Source organism: Vicugna pacos, chromosome 12 (assembly GCF_048564905.1).
Source record: "Vicugna pacos chromosome 12, VicPac4, whole genome shotgun sequence".
In the NCBI taxonomy this organism is placed as follows: domain Eukaryota; kingdom Metazoa; phylum Chordata; class Mammalia; order Artiodactyla; family Camelidae; genus Vicugna; species Vicugna pacos.
The window spans coordinates 25,546,940-25,567,996 of NC_132998.1; the positions used below are offsets into that span (position 1 = coordinate 25,546,940).

Below are 21,057 nucleotides of genomic sequence, written 5' to 3' on the forward strand. Positions count from 1 at the left end.
GACATACAAATGATCAAAAAGCACATGAAAAAATGCTCAATATCACTAATTATCAGAGAAATGCAAATCAAAACTACGATGAGGTATCACGTCACACCAGTCAGAATGGCCGTCATTCAAAAATCCGCAAATGACAAATGCTGGAGAGGCTGTGGAGAAAGGGGAACCCTCCTACACTGCTGGTGAGAATGCAGTTTGGTGCAGCCACTGTGGAAAACAGTGTGGAGATTCCTCAAAAGACTAGGAATAGACTTACCATATGACCCAGGAATCCCACTCCTGGGCTTGTATCCAGAAGGAGCCCTACTTCAGGATGATACCTGCACCCCAGTGTTCATAGCAGCACTATTTACAATAGCCAAAACATGGAAACAGCCTAAATGTCCATCAACAGGTGACTAGATAAAGAAGTGGTGTATTTATACAATGGAATACTACTCAGCCATAAAAACCGACAACATAATGCCATTTGTAGCAACATGGATGCTCCTGGAGAATGTCATTCTAAGTGAAGTAAGCCAGAAAGAGAAAGAAAAATACCATATGAGATCGCTCATATGTGGAATCTAAAAAACAAAAACAAACAAACAAACAAAAACAAAGTGTAAATACAGGACAGAAATAGACTCACAGACAGAGAATACAGCCTTGTGGTTGCCAGGGGGGTGAAGGGTGGGAAGGGATAGACTGGGATTTCAAAATTGTAGAATAGATAAACAAGATTACACTGTATTACACAGGGAAATATACACAAAATGTTATGATAACTCACAGAGGAGAAAAAAATGTGACAATGAGTGTGTGTATGTCCATGAATGACTGAAAAATTGTGCTGAACACTGGAATTTGACACAACATTGTAAAATGATTATAAATCAATAAAAAATGTTAAAAAAATAAAATAAAATAAAAAGTCAAAAAAAACTTATGGTGAAAAATATGAAAACAAATACATGTATCTTCATGTGTGACTGAAGCATTATGCTCTACATCAGAAGTTGACACGACATTATAAACTGACTATACTTCAATAAAAGTATATTTAAAAAATTAAAAAAAAAATAGGTCTTTACACTCTAGCTGGTGAGAAATGTACTATGCCCAGCCCTGTGGAAGTTCTGGAAAGTGTTGAGTCTACTATTGTTTACTGGTGGTTCTTTCACTGGCCCTGAGTAGTTTCCTCTTATATATGCTCAGATCAGTGCTCAGCCAAAGATTAACAGATCTGCCTGGAGGTCTTTTACTGTGCATTTGCATCTTTCCTTCACTCTGTCCTGCAAATTCCAGCCACCTTGGCCTCCCTGAACTCTAATCTCTGATTCCTCTGTTTAGTAAGACTGTTAGCATTCTCACACGCCTGGAAACTGCCTCCAGGCAGTCAGTTGGGCAATCACAGGGATTGTTTCCTTTCTGCAGGGGTCAGAGTCCTGCATTGCCTGTTGTCCAATGTCTGAAAACTATTACTTAATATATTTTGTCTGGATTTCTGATTGTTTAAGGTAGTCTCTGTTACTTCTTTGTGGCCATTAAGCAGAAGCCTTACACTTTATATATCACACCTCAATATTTTAAAAATTGCTTGTGTTATAATTATTTGAAGGGGTCGCTCTTTTTCTGGTTACACCATTTTTATGCATTTGGTTTACTCTCACTGAAACAATGAAATATTTGAACATAATAATGACAGCTGTTTTCAGAGATCCTCCTTCTATGTATGTCTCAGCCTTGTGATAGATGTTTCATATATATTATCTTGAATCTTTACCCAAAAAATTTAAAGATAGATATTACTGATATTATTATACCCATTACAGAGATGTCAAAACTGAGATTCAAGGTTGTTAGTAACTTGACCAAACTCATCAGCTATTATATTGAACAGCTTACATTTAAATGTAGTTTCTTTGAATATTTGTTTATCTGTACCACAATGCCTAATGTGTAGTATTTAAGGAGACATCACATCAGAAACAGTTGGGGCCAAATGTTTTTGAGGTTAAAAAGTTAACTTATGCAGAAAATTTAAGTGACTCTGATGCAGGAAAACGGGTGTAGGGCGTGAGGAGGGCCATGTCCCAGGTCTCGGCTGAGCTGCTGGGATGTGCCCCACCAGGTGTGGGTCCTTGGCTTCATGCAGGAAAGAATTTAAGTGCGAGCCACCACTGAGTAAAGATAGATTTATTTAGAGAGATACATACTGCATAGAGTGTAAAGCAAGAGAAAGGCAAGGAAAGAGGTGTGGGAATTGGGTGCTCAGATTAAAGTAAAAGTAGGTACACACTCCATAGACAAGAGTACAGGCCTTCTCTGAAGAGGAGGGAGCAAAAAGGGAGCACTAGACATGGTGTTGTCAGTTTTTATGGGCTCAGCAGCTTCACATGCCTACAGGTGGGACCTTTCCAACTGAGATTGCCAGGAATTGGGCCACCGTCCATTCTTTGGCCTTTTGCAGTTAGCCTTGGGACTGTCATGGCACCTGCGGGCATGTTATTTAACACACTGTTACAATGAGCATATGATGAAGCTCAAGGTCTACTAGAAGTTAAACCTCTTAATCCTTAAGGCCAACTGGGAGTTGAATCTTCCACCATTTTGGTGTTAAATTGCTGTCATTCTTTGAGTGGCTATGCCCTGCCTCCTTCCCTCCTGTCTCAACTCTGATAAATAGTGTTTTACAATATAGGTGAATAGCCCATGTGTTACTTTGCCTGTGTAGAGGGGAGGGGTAGTATTTATATGCATATAAGTGTGTTTTTGGCGAAGTAAATAAAGGAACCTTACCTAAACCATGATGACCTTCTTTGGACCCTGATGCCTTTGCATGCAATACTGAAATTGCATCCAATTCCCCAAATCACTAGTTTCCTAGGACTGTCGTAACAAATTACCACAACTTATTGACTTTAAACAATAGAATTTTATTCTCTCACAGTTCTAGAGGCCAGAAATCTGAAATCAAGGTGTCAACATCATTGGGCCAACTGACATCCTGCAAAGTCCAACAGCCCCCATTTCTGGGCTCTCAGATGTCTGCCTGTGATCCCTCAACAGATAAAATACATTCTTTACCAGGCATGTTTCCCCTAACAAACTAATAGCCCTTGGTAATGCCTAATCTCACAATAGCTCAGGTTTACTTCAGCCCACCTTATCAGAGTCAAACCCCACCATCCTTTACTGACTCTAAACCTCCTAACTCACCTACAAACAATCAGAGACTTGTGCACAAGTTGATCAGGCACCTTGTGACCCGACCTCATAAAACACCCCAACAACCGGCCCTCAGTGCTCATGCAGTCACCCCTCGCCTGTGTGGCCCACTGTTGTCTATGACAGTATACTCTAATAAACTCCTCTCTATTCTTATACTTAATCTCTGGTGAATTCTTTTACCAAACCGCGTGTCACTGGCTCACGGACCCACCGCCCCGTTGTGTCATGCAACAAACATGATTCCTCTGAAGCCTCTAAGGGAGGCTCCTTCCTTGCCTCTTCCAGTTTCTAGTGACTCCTGTTGTTCCTTGGCTTTTGGCAGTTAAACTCCAACCTCTGCCTCCGTCTTCACATGGCTTCTTTCCTGTGTTTTTCTGTCTCTCCTTTTGTAAGGACATGTCATTGGATTTAGGGCCCACCCTAATTCAGGATAATCTCATCTGTGAGCCTTAATTGTACTTGCAAAGACCCTATTTCCACAGAAGGTCACATTCATAGGTTTGATACCTATGATCAAGGGTTGGGACTTGGACATATCTTCTGGGGGATACAATTCAACCCACTATAGTTTCTGTGAGAGCTCTGAGTGTCTTCAAAACTGGCTGGTCTTTAGGATTCTACCAGGAGGGTCATCATGCTATCTTGAAGGAGAGGTGTTTGAATACCTCTGTGTTCATTTCCATGGTTGTTGAAATTTTTAGACAGTTAAATACAGAAGAATGACTTTTCTTTGCTACTCCAATCCCAGTGCTTGACCCAACGGAAGCTTGGTGCCCTATAACTCCTGCAATTACTCATAAATCATGACTAGGAAACAACTGTAGACACCCAGATCTGAACAAGATGAACTTCTACTTTGTGTATCCAAAAAGCCTGAGGGTGTCTTTATCCAGGTGTTTTTCCATTTGAGCAGCAAGACAGCCTCTGGGTCTTTGCCACCTATGAGTCGGAGATTCTACCACCCAAGATTGTGATTCACTCTCTTTTTTCATATATTTGCTATCCTATGTTGCAACTTCTAACTTCTTTTTCTCCACACAGGCGAGCAACAACTTTTCTTGCTAATTTTTCTTTGTAATCTCTCCAATGAAGTATCTTAAATATGATGGGATTGAATTTTTAAGGCATTACATTTAATAACTAGGTTATTACCACAGTTTACTAACCTGCCTCATTAACTGGGCCCTTTGCTTTTCACCTTACCACAGCATAATGAGATTATTAATTAGAGCAAGAGAATGCCATCCAGAGAGATGGCTAGGTCATTGGTTGTAATTCTTGGTAAATGATTCCAAGGGGTTACATTTAAATCGACATGAAATGGCATTTCCCTTCAATGTAGACTTGTTTTTCTCTTTAAGTGGATTATTTTTATGTCCCTAAAATTCCCAGTTGTAATCCACCTAATGACTTATTCAGCTCAACAGTGGGGAAAATGGATTGCAGCAGTTAAAATCACAGGCTGGGGTTAAATCCTTGATCTGCTACCCATTGTGTGTCATCGTGCAAGTTATTTTATCTCTCTCTGCCTCGATTTTTCATCTGGACAAGTGCGAGGATTAAATAAATTCATACATATAAAAAACTTAGGACAATATCTGGCACATCGTGTTTCATGTATGTGAGCAGTTATTTTTATTCATTAAATCCAAAGAAATGGCTTTTGGCTTCTGTGTAATGAGGCAGTTTAGTACTATGCATTTTCTAGGGTGGGGTTACAGGTTGAATTGTGTCTCCCTAAAATTCTATGCTGAAGCCCCGGTACCTCAGAATGTGACCTTATTTGGACATAGGTGTTTGGAGATAGAATCTTTACAGAAGTAATCAAGTTAAAGTGAGGTCATCAGAGTGGGTCCTAATCTGGTATAACTGGTAAAAGGGGAACTTGATATACAGAGACATGCACAGAGGAAAAACATTGTGATGAGATATAGGGAGAAGGTGGCCATTTACAAACCAAGAAAAGAGGCATGGAACAGATCCTTACCGCACAGCCCTCAGAAAGAACCAAACCTACCCATACCCTGATTTTGGACTTCTAGCTTCCAGAACTGTGAGAAAACAGTTTTCTGTATTTAAACCTCCTAGTAGTGGTACTTTGTTATGGCAACCCTAGGAAACATGGTTGTAACAGGGAATCACTATCCCTAGGGAGCACATAATCTGGTAGGGAGGATGTATTCCATAAGACTCTGATCACGAGCAACAGAAATTTACGAAACCTTGCTCAAACAAATAAGCCAACAAAAAGTAAACTTATAAGGATACAGAAGGCCTAATAAAATTCAAGCACAGAATTATAGTAAACATCAAAATACTCCCTATAACTCTTGCTTCTGAATCCTCTCTTGATAACCTTGAAGTTTTTCCCCATCCCTCTTCTCTCTCTCTTTCCCCTACCCCCAGCCCCAGTTTTCTACGCTTCCCCAATCTAGGTAGCAGAAAACATGGTCCCCAGTTGTGCCCAGGTTTGTGTCTTGAAGACACTGCCCCCTAGAAGAAACTCACAAATCATGCTGTAATTTCAAATTCTCATGAAAGAGCATCTTATTCCTCCACCCTGAGTCACTGCCAACCCCATCAGCTGTGACCAGGGGAACAGTATTTCAGTGTGCAAACATGGTACTTCCATTGTAACTATGTGGATGGAGTAGGGGGAGGGGCCATGACCATAACAGGGGACAATGGGCAGATAATTTGAGGAGGGTTCTGTTAACAGTGATAAGTGATCCCCTAGCTGTGATACCATATCACTGCATATCATGAAGCTGAAGAACTCTGAAGAAAATGGTATGTCCAACAGCATTTGGCCTTTTATATTCCTGGAGCTAGAGTTGCTTCTTCTACCTTCAAGTGGGTAGAAAGTAGTAGTGATGTAACCTTGGACATGTCACCATGCCTCTCTGCACCTCAGCTTTCTCATATTTCAAAAAGGGAGATAAATAATATTACTAATTTTCTAAGTTTCAGGAGGTTTAAATATGTGTTTGACGCATACAGGTACCCAGTAAATGTTAGAAGCTATCGGCATCATTAATTTTTTTTTACTTATTGTTTTGCTTGTTTGTTTCTTAAATTTTTTATTTTATCTTATTTTTTGTTGGGGAGGAGGTCGTTAGGTTTATTTGTTTGTTTGTTTAATGGAGGTACTAGGGGTTGAACCCAGGACTTCGTGTGTGCTAAGCATTCACTCCACTACTGAGCTATACCCTCTGCCTGGCACCACTAGTATTTGATGAATCTTTATTATTTTACTTTTTCTTTCAGGCTGAATTCTCAGAGTTGAACCTAGCCGCCTATGTTACTGGAGGCTGTATGGTGGACATGCAAGTCGTGAGAAATGGGACCAAGGTTGTGAGGTAAGGAGGACTGAGATACAGAAAACCTTCATTTGATAGCTGTATATGGGGTACCTCACATGACCAACCCTTCTGTCTCTTGCCTACAACTGAATTCCTGTACTACCCATGCTTTCATGTGTTCTACCAAAGAGTTTGAGGGGTTGTTTGCGTAGGAATGACTAGTGGCACAAATAATACGGGGAAGCAGCTAAATGTCTTGGAATGAGCATTGGGCTTGAAGAAAGAAGACTTGAGCTCCATTTCTGGCTTTGTGGCTCTATTCAAGTGTATTATTTAGTCTTTCTTGCCCTCTGATTCTCATAAGCACCTGATGATAGCAACATGGAAGTAAGTAGAAGGCACGTATATGAGAGCACCCTATTAATTCTAAAGTGCTGTACAAATGTAAGAGTGTATTAGAATAGGCTACATCCTGCTTCCAGCAATATGGCAGAATAAATGTTTGGAGAATCCCCTCCTCCTGGGACATCACACCTGAAAGTACTGGATAGAATGTTTTACAAAAAATCTGTTTATAATATATGCTGAGCTGGAGAGGAAGTGAGGGGATTCTTTAGATGCCCAGAAATGTAAAGAAAGTATAAATCTACAGGAGAAATAAATAGTATATTAAAATATTTCTATCTAGTTAAGCACTTGGAGAATGATACAGACTAGGTCTTGTGAGAGGTTAGATAGGGAAGAAATAGGATTCAGATTTGGGGAAGTTAAGAAAATAGGAAGAAATTTGAGGAAAAAGTGGTATTCTGAGCCTTGTCAAATGGTAGAATATGGGAATTCTGTGAGTTCTAAGAATAGGAAACAGTCTTTATACATACAGACAAGCAGAAAAAGGAGTACATTTGGGAAATTATGATAATTCGACTAATTCAGCCATCATTTACTGGGTGCTTGCCATGTACTAAGGAAGACATTTTGTGGCTTCCTATTTCCAGTAATGGTGGACTAAGTTATTTGGACCAACTCTAGATTATCTGAAAACAACTTAAAACTGGTTTTAAATAATGATAATTTTCAAGGCTTTCAAAGAGTTGATATGACAGGAAAGAATTATCAAGAAGAGAATGATGGGAAAATGGAAATCCAGAGAGATAAATGAGTACAAAAGCTACCTTTTTACTGAGAGTATTTGCTAAGTCCAGCAAATTTGAAAATTGGTTTGGTGGCCTACCAGGGGCAAAGGAGACAGAAATCAATACCCAGGGTTACTCAAGGTGTAATGGTAGACCTTCCCCAAAGTAAGATGAGATCCCAAGGGACTACGTCTCAAGGGGAATGTGAATTATAGGTAGATGAGCCCTCACAACTCTTTGCAGCTTGAATTGCACTTTGGCCTTCCAGGGAACCTCAAGCATTACACTTAGTTTATGGTAATCCCAGACATGCCAGAGGTAAAAGCAAATCCTGTTTAGTGGAAGGCACTTTCATCCTAGTCTTCAAATAATTATTCAAATAATTTTTTGTGCAAAAGCTAGCACATAGTCAAAGATAACCAGGTACAGATGCCGTGAATGAGAAGAAACAGGAACAACAGACAGCAGAAAGAGACTCTCAAAGACACCAGATATTGGAAATACCAGACACAGATTCTTAAAAGAAAAAAATCATACACATTAAGTTGAAAAAAATTAGGTGGGAAGATCAGGGAATAGAAAATTACAAAAATGACACAACTAATTTTATTAAAACCAAACAGAACTTCTAGAAGTGAAACCTTCAATAACCAAAAATTGGAAGTGTTGTGTTCAGTGGCACATTCAACACCACTGAAAAGCTATTAATGAAGTGAAAGGTAGAGCTGAAGAAATGATCCCAAAAGAAGCACAGAGAGAAAAAGCTCAGAAATGCAGAAGAGATGGTTATATTTCCTGAGAAGGTCTAACATTCATTTAACCAGAGTTTCAAGAAGAGAGGGAAAAGAGAATGGACCAGAGGCAGTGTATTAAGAAGTGATGCCTGAGAGTATTTCAGGAAGATACCAAACCACCAAAAGCAGAAGCTTAACAAATTTCAAGCAGTATTAATAAAAAGAATTCTACACCAAAATACAATAGTATTAAGTGTAGAAATATGAAGAAAAATAAAAAGTAGCCAGAGGAAAAAGGTAGATTACTTGATTGGAGTAACAGACTGACAGTTGGCTCCCAGGCAGTAGGGGTGGAACAATACCTTCAATGTACTGAACTGTATTTTATGAAGGCAAAATAAAAACATTTACAAAGAGAAGCCTGTCACTAAGGGAAATTGTAAAATAAGTCCTTGAGGCAAAAGGAAAATGATCACAAAATTATATAGAGCAGCAAGAAGATATGAAGAGCAAAGAAGGTGGAAATGCTTATAAACATGGTCTTCAAAAAACTATAATAATGATAATAATGATGTCTTGTGTATTTAAAAAATACATGAAGGATTAAAATACATAACAGTAAGTTAGTAGGGGCTGCAGCTAAATTGAAGGCCCTTGTGTTGTCAAGGAGGAAAGCCAATGTATTGATAATAGTCAATGATTAATAATGGGCTTTGAAAAGTTAAAGGTGAAAATTAAAGAATTAAAGAAAAATAAAATGTAATCTCTATGGTAATTGCTTAAAATAGAAAACAGAATTTGTTCTTAAAAATTATGAGAGAGAAAAGTAGAAATGAAGAAAAGAGAGAAAAACCAACATAGAACAGGTGTGATAAATAACACAAAATAAGATGATAGACTTAAATCTATATATAAACAGGCTGATGCTCTAAATTGTGTGTACAGCAGTAATGATTACTAAATATTGAAAATTCTTTCTATACAAGTTGATAAACAGCCTCTGCCCACCCTTACCCCATGGATGGGCATGGCCACTGGACTGCTTTTTTGTCCCCCAGTTCACCACACTTCTGTCCCCCATCCCATATCCTTATTTCTCCCATGATCAGAAGATGCCCAGACATTGTAGGGGAGATACAACCTTGGCAGCAGTAGTGGAACCCCAGAGAGCAAATGCCTTGTTGCCTTTGTCCCTTCAGGGCTGTTTGGCTGCGTGTCCCCTAGAGTCGCCCTCTCATGGACACTTGTAAGAACTGCAACTTCCTCAAAGTACCCTACAAGTTGCTAAATATTTATATCACCAATATACATCAGTAATTACATTAAAAGTAAATGAACTAAATGCGCTAATTTATAGAGCATCTACAGCAAGATTGTTGGAGTGGATTTATTTTTAAAGATCCAACTATATTCCATTCAAGAGATTCATCTATAACATAAGAATATAGAGAGTTTGAAAGTTAACAGAAATATGTATATACATACCATGTAACTACTGGGGAGAAGAAAGCTAGCCAATGTAGTTGTACTAACATCGGGGCAAAAATAGACTTCTAGGTAAAAAGCATGACGAGGAAAAAGGAAATAACGCATTAGGATAAAGGAGTCATTGACCAAGAAGATAATAATTTTAAATTTATAAGGCACCAAAAAGTGCCTCAAAATGTACTTCAGAAATTGGCAAAACTACAAAGAAGGAAATAAATAAGTATGCCATCATGGGAGATTTTGAGAATGGTGCTACATATATACATTTATTTACTTCTCACAGTAGCCTCCTTTTGCACGTAAGAACAGTAAAAAACCTAAAATGCATTATTTAGGAATCTGTGTATGTTCCTATTTGGGATTATTTGTGCTTATGTCCTGCTTCCCTATCTGTGGAAGGGACTAGATCATCTTCTTTTGTAATATGTAGAAATGAGAACATCTGTTCCATGTAATTTGGCTCAAATTTGGCTGCAGATTAGAATCACTTGGGAAATGTTTTAGACTCTTGATGCCCAGGCAATAGGAGAGAACACTTACCCTAGACTCTAAGGGTTGAATTTAGGTATCCATAGTTTTAAGTCTCTCCAGGTGATTCCGTTGGGTAGCCTGATGGAGAATTTCCCCAGACTGCTGGCACGTTGGCCCTGTACTGGGGCTGGGTGGTCTGTAAAGCTGAGGATCCTGGGGATCTGCTGCCTGAACAAGATCACCTTGCAAAAATGGGCATCCCAAGCTCTGTCTAGACCAGCCATCTTCTTCCAGAATTTATAAAAATGTTTTTTTACAAAATTAAATTTACAAAACTATTCCAGGTACTTCTTCATCAGCTAGTCTCCCAGCATTTAGGAATAACAAACTTTGAAGGCAGTTGTAATGGATTAAATTGTGTTCCCCCAACCCCCCCCCCAAAAAAAAGATGTGTTAAAGTCCTAAGCTTCATACCCTAGAATGTAATCTTATTTGGAAGTTGGGTCATTTCAAATGTGATAAGTTAAGATAAGGTCATCCTGGAGTAGGGTGGGCCCTTCCTTATATGAAGTGGGAAACACAGAAACAGGGAAAAAGCCATGTGGTGATAGAGGCAGAAATTTGAGTGTTGCATCTACAAACCAAGGAATGCCGAGGATTGCAATCCTAGGAAAGCTAGGATTCAAGGCTAGAAGACAGACATGGTACGGATTCTTCATCACCTGTCAGAAGAAACCAACGCTGCTGACACCTTGATTTCAGACTTCAAGTCTCCAGAACTATGAGAGAATAAATTTCTGTTGTTTTAAGCCATCCAGTTTGCAGTACTTTGCTAAGGAAGCCCCAGAAAACTAATACAACAGTGCTTCTCAAATTTTAACATGTATACTTGTTAAATTGCATTATCATCCACTAGGTCTTCAGGTTGGACCTGAAATTCTGAGTTTCCTACATACTCTCAGATGAAGCCACTGTTGCCAGTCCTGCACACTTGACTTGAGCACAAATGGTATGGACAGGCTCCCAGATGCTGCTGCTGCTGCTGGTGGAAGACCATACCTTGAGTAGCCAGGGCTGTGAGGACAGTGCCCTGGGTTCAAGGGTCTATAGGGCTTTTAAGATTTATTTCATCCATGCCCAGGATGTTGGTTACAATCTCAGCCAGGCAGCTTGTTTCAGCAAGCCACAGGTTATAAGGTGCCACACCTGCAAGAACATACACACAAACCAGGTAGCCCCAGCCTGACTCATACTGTCCTGCAGGTGAGGAGACAGTAGAATCATCCTCAGGTACATAGTGCCATACCAAGCCCTGGCTGTGGTCTCTCAAAGCAGGAATATTGAGCAATGCTCTTGACTTGTAGTATATTCTTTCAAAGAGACTTAGGTGTTGCATTGAAAATGCCCTTAGGTGCTTCCAAGTATGCAATATGACCAAAGCCTAGATCCTTTCAAGTTTTGCTCATGGGGAATATCTTCAGGGAAGATGACCGGGAGGGGTGGTAGAGCAGACCACTGCTGGTTTTCTTCAGCATCTATTCCTCCTGCCTTGGGGAACAGCAGCTAGATTTCTTCCACAGCTTGCAGTCTGTGTGGTATCCAGAGCTGACAGCACATAACCAGCCTTAGAATCAGAATGTCACACTAGGGGGAAAAAAAGACTATCACCTTTGGACCCAAGCCAGGCCAGTGAGAGTTCACGTGAGACTTTTGCTCGAATGCTTGGGTAAGAAACACATGTGTTCTCCTGGGGCTGCTAAGCTGGTGGGATGGACTCCTGGAGCTGCCAGTGGCCATGGTTCTTTCTCCTGGAGAGAAGGATTTGCTCAGAATGACACCAAGGCAAAGGAAAACACAGCCAAGATAGAGAAAGAGAGTCAATGACCTGATGATGTTATTCAAGGCCCTAGATTCCGACTCATCTCCAAACTGGAGCCAGAAAAAAATCCTTTTTGGTGAAGCCAGCTTGAATTGCACATACAGAATTCATGAATTTTTATTTATTCAACAAACACTTCATTGGATTTCCTATGTGCTAGACACTGTTCCAAGGAGTTAACATGTATTGACTCATTTCATCCTTTCAACAATCCTATAAGGTGTGTACTATAATAATCCACATTTTCTAGATGAAGAGGCTGAAGCACCAATAATGGAATCAAGGTCTCCAGCCAGTAAGGGGCAAGTCTAGGATTCAAGCCTAGGCAATTGGCCCCAGAGCCTTTGTGTCACCACTTACTGGACTGCCTCTTTAACAAGGGAGGGGACTGTTTCATAGTCACAGCTGCTTAGAGAGGCAGTAAATTCCTCATAATGAGTAGTATGCAAAAATAAAATTAGATAGTAGACAAATATTGAGGGGATACAAGAATATGAATTTTAGGCAGTGGGAACTTAGTGAAATCAAAGGGCACTAATTAGTAAAATGGAAATATATGGAAGTATAAAACTAATTGATGAAGGTATTTGGTTAGAGTAAGAATAATTTGTAATGATAATGTTTAAATCACTTTTAACTCTAGTAAAAAGGTTAGAAGACAAAAGAGTTAAATATAACAATAGCTACAATGATTTGTTAATGAATATACAATATAAAAAGATGTAAATTGTAGCATCAAAAACATAAAATGTAGGGAGGGGTGAGTAAAAGAGGAGTTTTTGCATGTGATTGAAGTTAAGTTGTTACCAGTTTAAAATAGATTGTCATAACTGTATGTTTCACGGTAACCATAAAGCAAAAACCTATAGTAAATACACAATTAGAAAAAGAAAGAATTCAAAGCATAACAAAGCATGTGTAGGTTGCTTTTCCTTAGAAATCTGTTGCTCAGACCTGAGGTTCTGCTTCTCTCTGAACCTCAGCTTTTTCTGTAAAAGGTAATAGTGTTATTTTGCATAATTTTTGTAAGGATTAAAGGAGATGTTACGTGAAAAGTTTTTTCGTTCATGAGCAAATGTTTATTAAGGGCCTACTACGTTCCAGGGTCCATTTCAGATATTACGAAGTGAATCAGACAGGGACTAGGCAGAACACAGTATTCACCCCCAAATGGTTTAAATCAGGGTATTTTGATGAAGGAATCACTTACAGAGGAGTGTTTGGGGCTCAGGGAACATGCGGCATCCAACAGCAACAGCAGGAAGCCGTTATCGTCCTTAGAGGTGAAGGGATGAGGTGAGGAAGTAGTTACTAGACTAAATCTGGTAGATTTCACCTACACTTGGTCAGGAGAGCCATGCTGTAGGAGCAGTAGTTGTAGAGGAACTTAGCTATCTCCAGAATCATGGCAGTGAAGCAGGGTGGGCACTTAGGAAGAAACACCACCACCCTTCTCTCTCCCTGCCCTTCAGTCTCCTGCTGGGACCTCACTTTGGCTGAGCCAAGCAGAGACCAGTGAGCAAGAAAGCCGAATTAATGCTATCCACTGAGGTCAGCCTCCCAGGGCTCAGAGCATGGCAGAGAAGAGTAGGGTTGGGGCAGGAGGGCCCCAAAAGAGAATAACTCTCTTAGGAATAACCAGTGAACAAAACAGACCACTTCTCTCCTCAAGGTCACATTCTACTAATGCTTTGTAAATGGCAAAGTGTTACACATGAGTTGATTAAATCACGGGTGATTGTGGTAATTAAATTGGTGGCACCCTTTACTCTGGTTTCTGTCAAAAACCCAGACTAAGGGTGAACTGCCAGCCAGCTTGAGGTGCTCAAGAGCAATTCAGACAATCCAGGTTCTCAGTAAAGTTGCATAATTCTGTTTAGAGAGCAGAGCAGGGGCCATTCCAGGGCATGTTAACATTCATGCTTTGTGGATGGCTGTGGCCATTCTGGGCCCAAATTCAAGCCTGGCTTCACAATGGAGCAATAAAAAAAAAAAATAGGGCAGCCGTGTCCATACAGACAGATGGGATTCAAAATACAGGACAGGGGAAACCAAGAATGAAAAACACCCAAGTAGGCAGGCATTAATGAGGCCCTAGCCTAATTACGCAAGCCCTGCTCTCAGTGTCCTGCATTAGGCAACACTAAATTACAGGCACCCGTTCAAACCACAGCAGCTGATAATGTGTCTCTGCTCATTAGAAGGTCAGGCCTCAGGGAAGGTTGAAGAGAGGGAGCCAAAAAGTATAAGTAACACAAAACCTTGAGGAAAGGCATCAAAGCTCTCGAAAACTAACCCGAGTGCCCACCTCAGGCTGTTTGCAGGGATAGTTTTGGGGACAAGATGGAGCTGTGTGGGCCTGTCCCAGAGGAGAAGTTGTTTTACAAAATCTTAGAAGAGTCCCTTAGAGTTTTCTGTGTGCCCCCATTTTACAGATGGGCAAACTGTGGCAGAAACCAGGGAGGAAGATGACTTGTATGAATCCTCCTAGCACATTAGCTTTTGTGTCAGGGTCAGTTCTCAATCCTGAGTTTCTATCCCGAGAACTCCAAACATCCCATCAAGAATATTATAAAGTAATGTTTATTTCACAAATAATTGCTCAGAGTCTTCTGAGCTTCCTGAACTTGGAATTTCCAATTCATTCACTCAACAAATATTTATTGAGCAAATTCAGAGTGCTAGGCTCACTCCAGCAAGTCACAAAGAGCTCAGTTTCTGCTCTCCCTTCTTGGTGTCTGTGTCTGTTTGGAAAAGCATTCCCTCTTATTCTCCTAAATGGTTACACACACACACGGAGCTTATCCTACTTTCCTCTCTTTCATTCATTAAAGATGTGCCGGGCACACAGAATACAGCAATGAAAAAAATAGACAATAGCCCTTGTGGAGCTGAGATTTAAGCCAAAGAAAACTGACAACAAATAAGAAAATAAATATTCTAATGGCAGGTCATGAGAAAAGGTTGAAGCAAAAGAAGATATAGCGACCAGTATTCAATGCGGGGTGATTAGGGAAGGCTTCCCTGAAGAAATGACTCGAGTAGAAAGAAACCTAAATAAAGTGAGCAGAATGAGCTCTGTGGGTTTTGGAGAGGAGCTTCCCTCTCTCTCGACTGAGTGGATGTGCACACAGGTAATGGGCAGCATTGGGGCCAGAAGAGGCAAAGAAAGAAGACAGAGACCTCCCTTGGCCTGGCGCACTCATGTTCCCTTCTCTGCCTTCTTCCCCAAAGTAGAATTTGGCTCCCTTCCTCTGTGCTCATAAAGCATCTAGGACTTGCCCAGGTAGGCAGCATGGCTTCACAGCTGGAAGCCCATCTGTAGGGGCAGAGCAGGCTGTCAGGGATGGTTCCCAGCTCTCCCTTCTGCAAGCTGTGAGGCCCTGGATTAGTCTGTCTACCTTTTTAGCTCTTGGTTTCCCTATCTGTAAAGTGGGAAGAAGCAGTCATTACTTCTGAGAGTGATATGCATGAAGTAGGTAGAGTGATGTCTGGTGGGCAGTCCTGGCAGCTGTTCTCCCCTCCTCTGGAAACACCCTGCAGATGTTAACACATCACAACCTCTCATTTCCTTTCAAATTTCTGATCAGATGCCACCTTGTCACAGAGACTTTGCCAGACTATACTGTCCCCACACTCAAGGCCCAACTATGCATTTTCTTCCTTCAAGCATTTGTCACTGCCTGCAATTATAGATAGGTAGGTAGATGAATGACGGATGATTGACTGATTGACAGATAGATTAGATACATTAGCAAAATCTATTAATTAATATTATTATATTAATGTCTAATATATCATAATATATGCAGATGATATGCTTTATGTAACTGTATTATATATACATTAATATAATGTTATAATTACAATGTATATTTTATTATATATTGATTGTATTATATAATTATTATATTATTATGTTACAGATATAGATAAGATATGCTATTATATAATTTATTTTATTGTATTATTTTCTAGAACAGAAGACCACGTAGGCAGGGTCTTTGTTTTGCTCCCACTGTATTCCCAGCCCCTATAACAGTGCTTGTTGCATATCAGTTTCTCAGTAACTGTTCAGTGCCTGAAGGAAATGAACCAGCCCTTAACCAATGGCCCTGTGTTCAGTGCTCTTCCTACATTGTGACGGATTCAGGTGGAGAATAATCATTATTTACTTCTCATGTCTCTTACTGGACTGGACTTTCCTTTAGGATCAGGTTAAGGGCTGTTTTCCAAATTGTACCCCTAGCGCCTTGGCACAGTGCCGAAATCTTTGCTGAAAGCATTCAGGCCCAGCCGACTCTGAATGAATAAGAATCCCACAAGTTTGCAAAGTAAAAAGCTCACGACTGAGAGGACTCTAGCCAGCTTGCACCAGGCGCGAACTTGCTGACCGGCACACCGCCCACCGCCTTCTCTCCCCGGGAAGGGACGGGGTCTGGGAGGCCAGGGACAATGAGGCATTGAGGGTCCCAGCAGAGCAGCCTTGGCGGGGGGAGGTCCGATCTATCTCTTCGCCCAGGGCCTTTGCCCTCAGCACTGCAGGAGAAAGCAGGATCCCTGGGGACTTGCAGAGGTGGGGCGTGGGAACGGGAAGAAAGCAGCACAAGAAAGAGACAGTGAGAGTCTGTAAAGAAATGCCAGGCTCTGCTGCCCATGCGTCTCCAGCCAACAGGCCAGCGGCAGATCTGCCAACTCCCCCAGGAGAGGGAGCGGCTCGCTGGTGGAGAAAAACAGTGTGGCTCCTCATTCCCAGGATCATAGAAATTGGAGATGGGAGAGACCCGGGAGGCCACTGAGTCCCCGCCTGCCCGGCACACACCTTCCTTCCCCTGAGCTGCTGCTACTCCCAGGAATGGCTCTATTGCTGGTTCCCACTCTGCCGTCCCCAGGGCACCTACTCCCAACCTGATACAATCCACTGTGGGAGAAATTGCCCCAATGGTCACTTCACCATTCTGACTTTGGCATCCTGTTTCTCATTCAACAGCAATCACTTTTTACTAAAAGACTACTCAGTACCTGGGGACTTCTCAGCAGTAGGTAATTTGATCCCCTTTTTGAAAGAAGTGAAGGGATGCTTTCTGAGAAGGGTAATGCTTAGGTCCAATGTCACACAGCCAATGAGTAGGGGAGTGGGGTTCAAACGCCCGTGATTTTATTTCACACCGCCCTTTGACCTGGTGGGCACAGCTTGATACTGGAAACGACACTAGTGTTGGTGGCAGGTGGTCCTGAGTTCGAATATTGGCTCCCCACTCACTGTGTGACGTCACAAGTACCTCACTCTCTGATTCTCAAGTTCTTCTATTGTAAACTAGAAGTATTACCTACTCAGAGGGCTGAAAGAGGAAGTCTGCTAATGCCTGAAACATAGTGAGTGCTCTCTGAATGTTTAGCCTGCCCCCTTCCTCACCCTCCCACTCCATGACTCGTCCTGTACACTCTTCCTTTCCTGGTTCCCAGGATGAATCTGGTGGAGAGAGGGAGGGGAAGGAAGAGACTGTCTAGGACCCCCTCCCCACCCCAGGTAACAACATAGAGGAGTGATCTATTTACAGTTTGCTAAATGTTTTCAGACTCTGTCTCTTGATTTAAGCGTGTCCGTCTGCTTCCCAGGGGCTGGTTGATTCACCAGTTCAGTCAGTTGACCCACCAATTTCAAACTTTGAAGTTTGAATAATTTAAGAACCCCCTGTCCTATTTACTAAAATGCAGATACTTAGGCCCCATTGCCAAAAAGTCTGATTCCTGGGTGGGGCCCAGGAATCTGCATATTGTCAAGCTCTACCAACAAGAGTTCCAGACCAGGAGTCCAAGGGCTCCACTTTAAAATCCATTGCACAACTAGTCTATGGAGAAGAGCCGCAGGCAGACAACTAGAACACAGAATGATACATTATTTGATTTTATTCTATGTAGTTTTAAAATAAATGTGAACATTTTAGCAATAGTCATATAAAATGAACTTGGCATAGAGAAGTTACAGCTTCAATGTCTAGCTCTACTAGCTACCGACTATGGGGTTTTAGAACAGTAATTGCTTCCTTTCTGAATGTGTTTCCTCATTGGTACATGAGGATGGCAATTCCAGTTGGACAGGGGATAGAATCAAAAGAGGTAATAGGTATGAGCATACTTGATAAGTTATGACATGGTGTATAAATGTTACATGTTATAGTAAGATAAACAATTTTTTTTCTGGGATATGTCTTTATTTATCTCATAAAGAGTATTTCTGTGCCATTAAGCCTATTTTCTGGCACTCTGGAATATAGCCCTTTACCTTCTGTAGTGTCTGTCCTGATGGCAGTGAAGTGTCTGACAAGGAAGTCAGCCCTTGGACAGTCAGCCCTTCATTGAAAGAGGGAGCCTCCAGGAGGGAACTGGTACCACCATCCCTGGGGAATATCGGGTCTCCCGACCCCTGAGTTTCCCCTGGTGAAGTTGATGATGATGATGATGTGTGTGTAACTTTTTCTCACATTAGCATTTTTCATTCTGTACCACCATTCCTAACGTAGACCACATCACTTTTCTTCCTCACCTGAATTTCTGTAATATCCTTCTTACTGGTCTCTTTGCCTCTGCCTCGATTATCAATTGCTGTTTAACAAACTACCCCAAAACTTAGCGGCTTACAACCTCCATCATTTTATCTGCTTTCAGTCTGTGGTCAGGAATCTGGGTAGGACTGGGGCAGGCAGTTCTTCTGCTGCAAGCCTTGTTGGCTGGGCTGCACACAGCTTGTGGCTTGGCTGGGCTGGAAGATCATGTCACCTTTTGGCTCACGTCTCTGGTGCCTCAGTGCACTGCATGTGGCCTCTCTTTCTCCACGTGGCTAGTGTACGTCCTCACAGTAATGTAGTCTCAGGATGGTCAGGTGTCTCACATAAAAGCTGGTTTTCAAGAGGACACGTTACAGGAGGGATAGAAGGTATAAGTATCTTAAAGGTCAGGGTTAGAAGTTTCACAGCATCACTTCTACCACATTCTAGTGGTCAGAGGCAGGCACAGGGGAAAACTAGATTTAAGAAGACCCTACCTGTTGACAAAAGGAGCAGCAAAGAATTTGAGGACATGTTAATCCACCATGGCTCCCTTCCATTCATTGTCCACACAGCAGCCAGAGTGATTCTTTCAAAATTAAATCAGATACCAAGCCCATGTTTAAAACCTGCCAAGGGCTTCCCACTCCTCTTAAAGTGGAAGTCACAGTCCTGACCACGCTCTGTGGGACCCCCGTGGTTTACATGTCCACTTTCTGTCCACCTGCTTCCCCATCAGCCACACCAGTTCTCCTATTCTGTGCTGTTCTTTAAACAGGTCAAGTGTATTCTCCTCTCCTCAGAGCTTTTGCACTCTCTATTTCTTCAGCCTGGGAAACTTCCCTCCCAGATATGAAGGTAGCTCGCCCCCTCATGATATTTTGGCCTTGCTCCAGTGTTACCACTTCCTTCTTTGACCATCCTATCCAAAATAACTTTCCACATGGATCTCTAAACCCTCACCTTGCTTTATTTCTTAACGGCCATGATCACTGCTGCCATGTTTGTTTATCCTCTTTGCTTGTCTCTAGCACTAGAACATAAGCTTTTTAGGGCAGGGATCTTGTCTGTTGTGCAAATCACTACATCCCTGGTGTCTGGAATGGTGACTGGCACCATTTTGGTTGAATGAGTGAACTGATTCTTACATCCTGCCTTTTGTTTTGTTTTCTGAATTTGGACCTATCTCCCCACCGCAGACTAGGAGGTCCTTGAGGGCAGATGTCATGTTGCTTTCATCACTGCAATCAGCTGGCATCTAATGTGGTACTTCTCAGTTGTGGGTTGGATGCTAGGTTTGAGCCCCACCCCAGTTTGAAGCCCCAGTCTTGCTCTTTTAGGAGTTCCTGTTGTCCTCCTTTGCTCTGAAACATATATTGACTCAAAATGATATGGCCTGTTACACTCCCCATATTACATATGTGGAAACTGAGTCACAGAGTAGCTAAATAACTTGCCTAAGGTCACGTAGAAAGTGGAAGAGCCAAGATTTAAGCCCAGGAAGGCTAACTCTAAACCCATGCGCTTAAGGGCTTCAACATACTGCCTCCACGTGACTGAGTGCTTGGTCACAGCCAGCCTATTTTTGTACCGTTTCGTAACTGTTCTATGCGTGCACAACCTGCTTCCTCAGTTAACTCAGGTTTGTGTCTTTTGATTTTCTTTTAAACCAGCTCTGTTATTTACTAGCTCTGTCACTTACATGGGGCAAGTTGATGAACCTTTCTGTGCCTCAGTTTCCCCAGATATAAAACAGAGATAATAATAGTTCCTAACCCAAGGTATGGATGAAAGGATGAAAAATGAAATGAGCTAACTCAATACAAAAGATGCTTACAGCAGGACCTGCCATATAGTTAGCACTCAATAAATCTTAGCTATTATTATGATTTATTTCCCCCAAAGTACGAAACACAGCTTTAGCCCTGGGCCATACACTCTGATGAGTACTTTTGCCTCTACCAATAGACAGTGAGACTTTTTACTTGCTAACCAGGACGGCCACTATCCCCGCAACAAAGAGCTTTAGATCCTGACACTGTTTGCCCTTCTTCCTAGTGTCGTACTCATCCTTTCATGTTCCTCCAGAGTGAACCGAGCCTGCCTCGAGCCAGGCTTTCTGTGAGGCACTTCCTATACACACGTCACTTTATATTCTTGTCCTCGTATCACAGTTGGAGAAACTGAAGCCCTCAGAGCTTATGTAACCGGTCCCCAAGGAACCCGGCGAGACAGTAGAGTAACCTAATCAGTCCTCCACACTCTCCCCTGCCCACCTCCAATCTTTTT

At 41.6% G+C, this 21,057-nt stretch overlaps 1 protein-coding gene across 6 annotated transcripts in view; it reads left to right on the forward strand.

The window, feature by feature from the left end:
* The window catches only part of SYN3 (synapsin III), a 447,532-nt gene that overhangs the window by 85,372 nt on the left and 341,103 nt on the right, over positions 1-21,057 (forward strand). For all 6 annotated transcript variants that reach the window (XR_012078446.1, XM_006205854.4, XM_015240613.3 and 3 more), the window contains one exon: positions 6,481-6,572. Coding sequence is in view for 5 of the 6 variants with exons in the window: in XM_006205854.4 (XP_006205916.1) it covers positions 6,481-6,572 (92 nt within the window). In the remaining variant the exon portion in view is untranslated. The remainder of the gene's footprint in view (positions 1-6,480; positions 6,573-21,057) is intronic.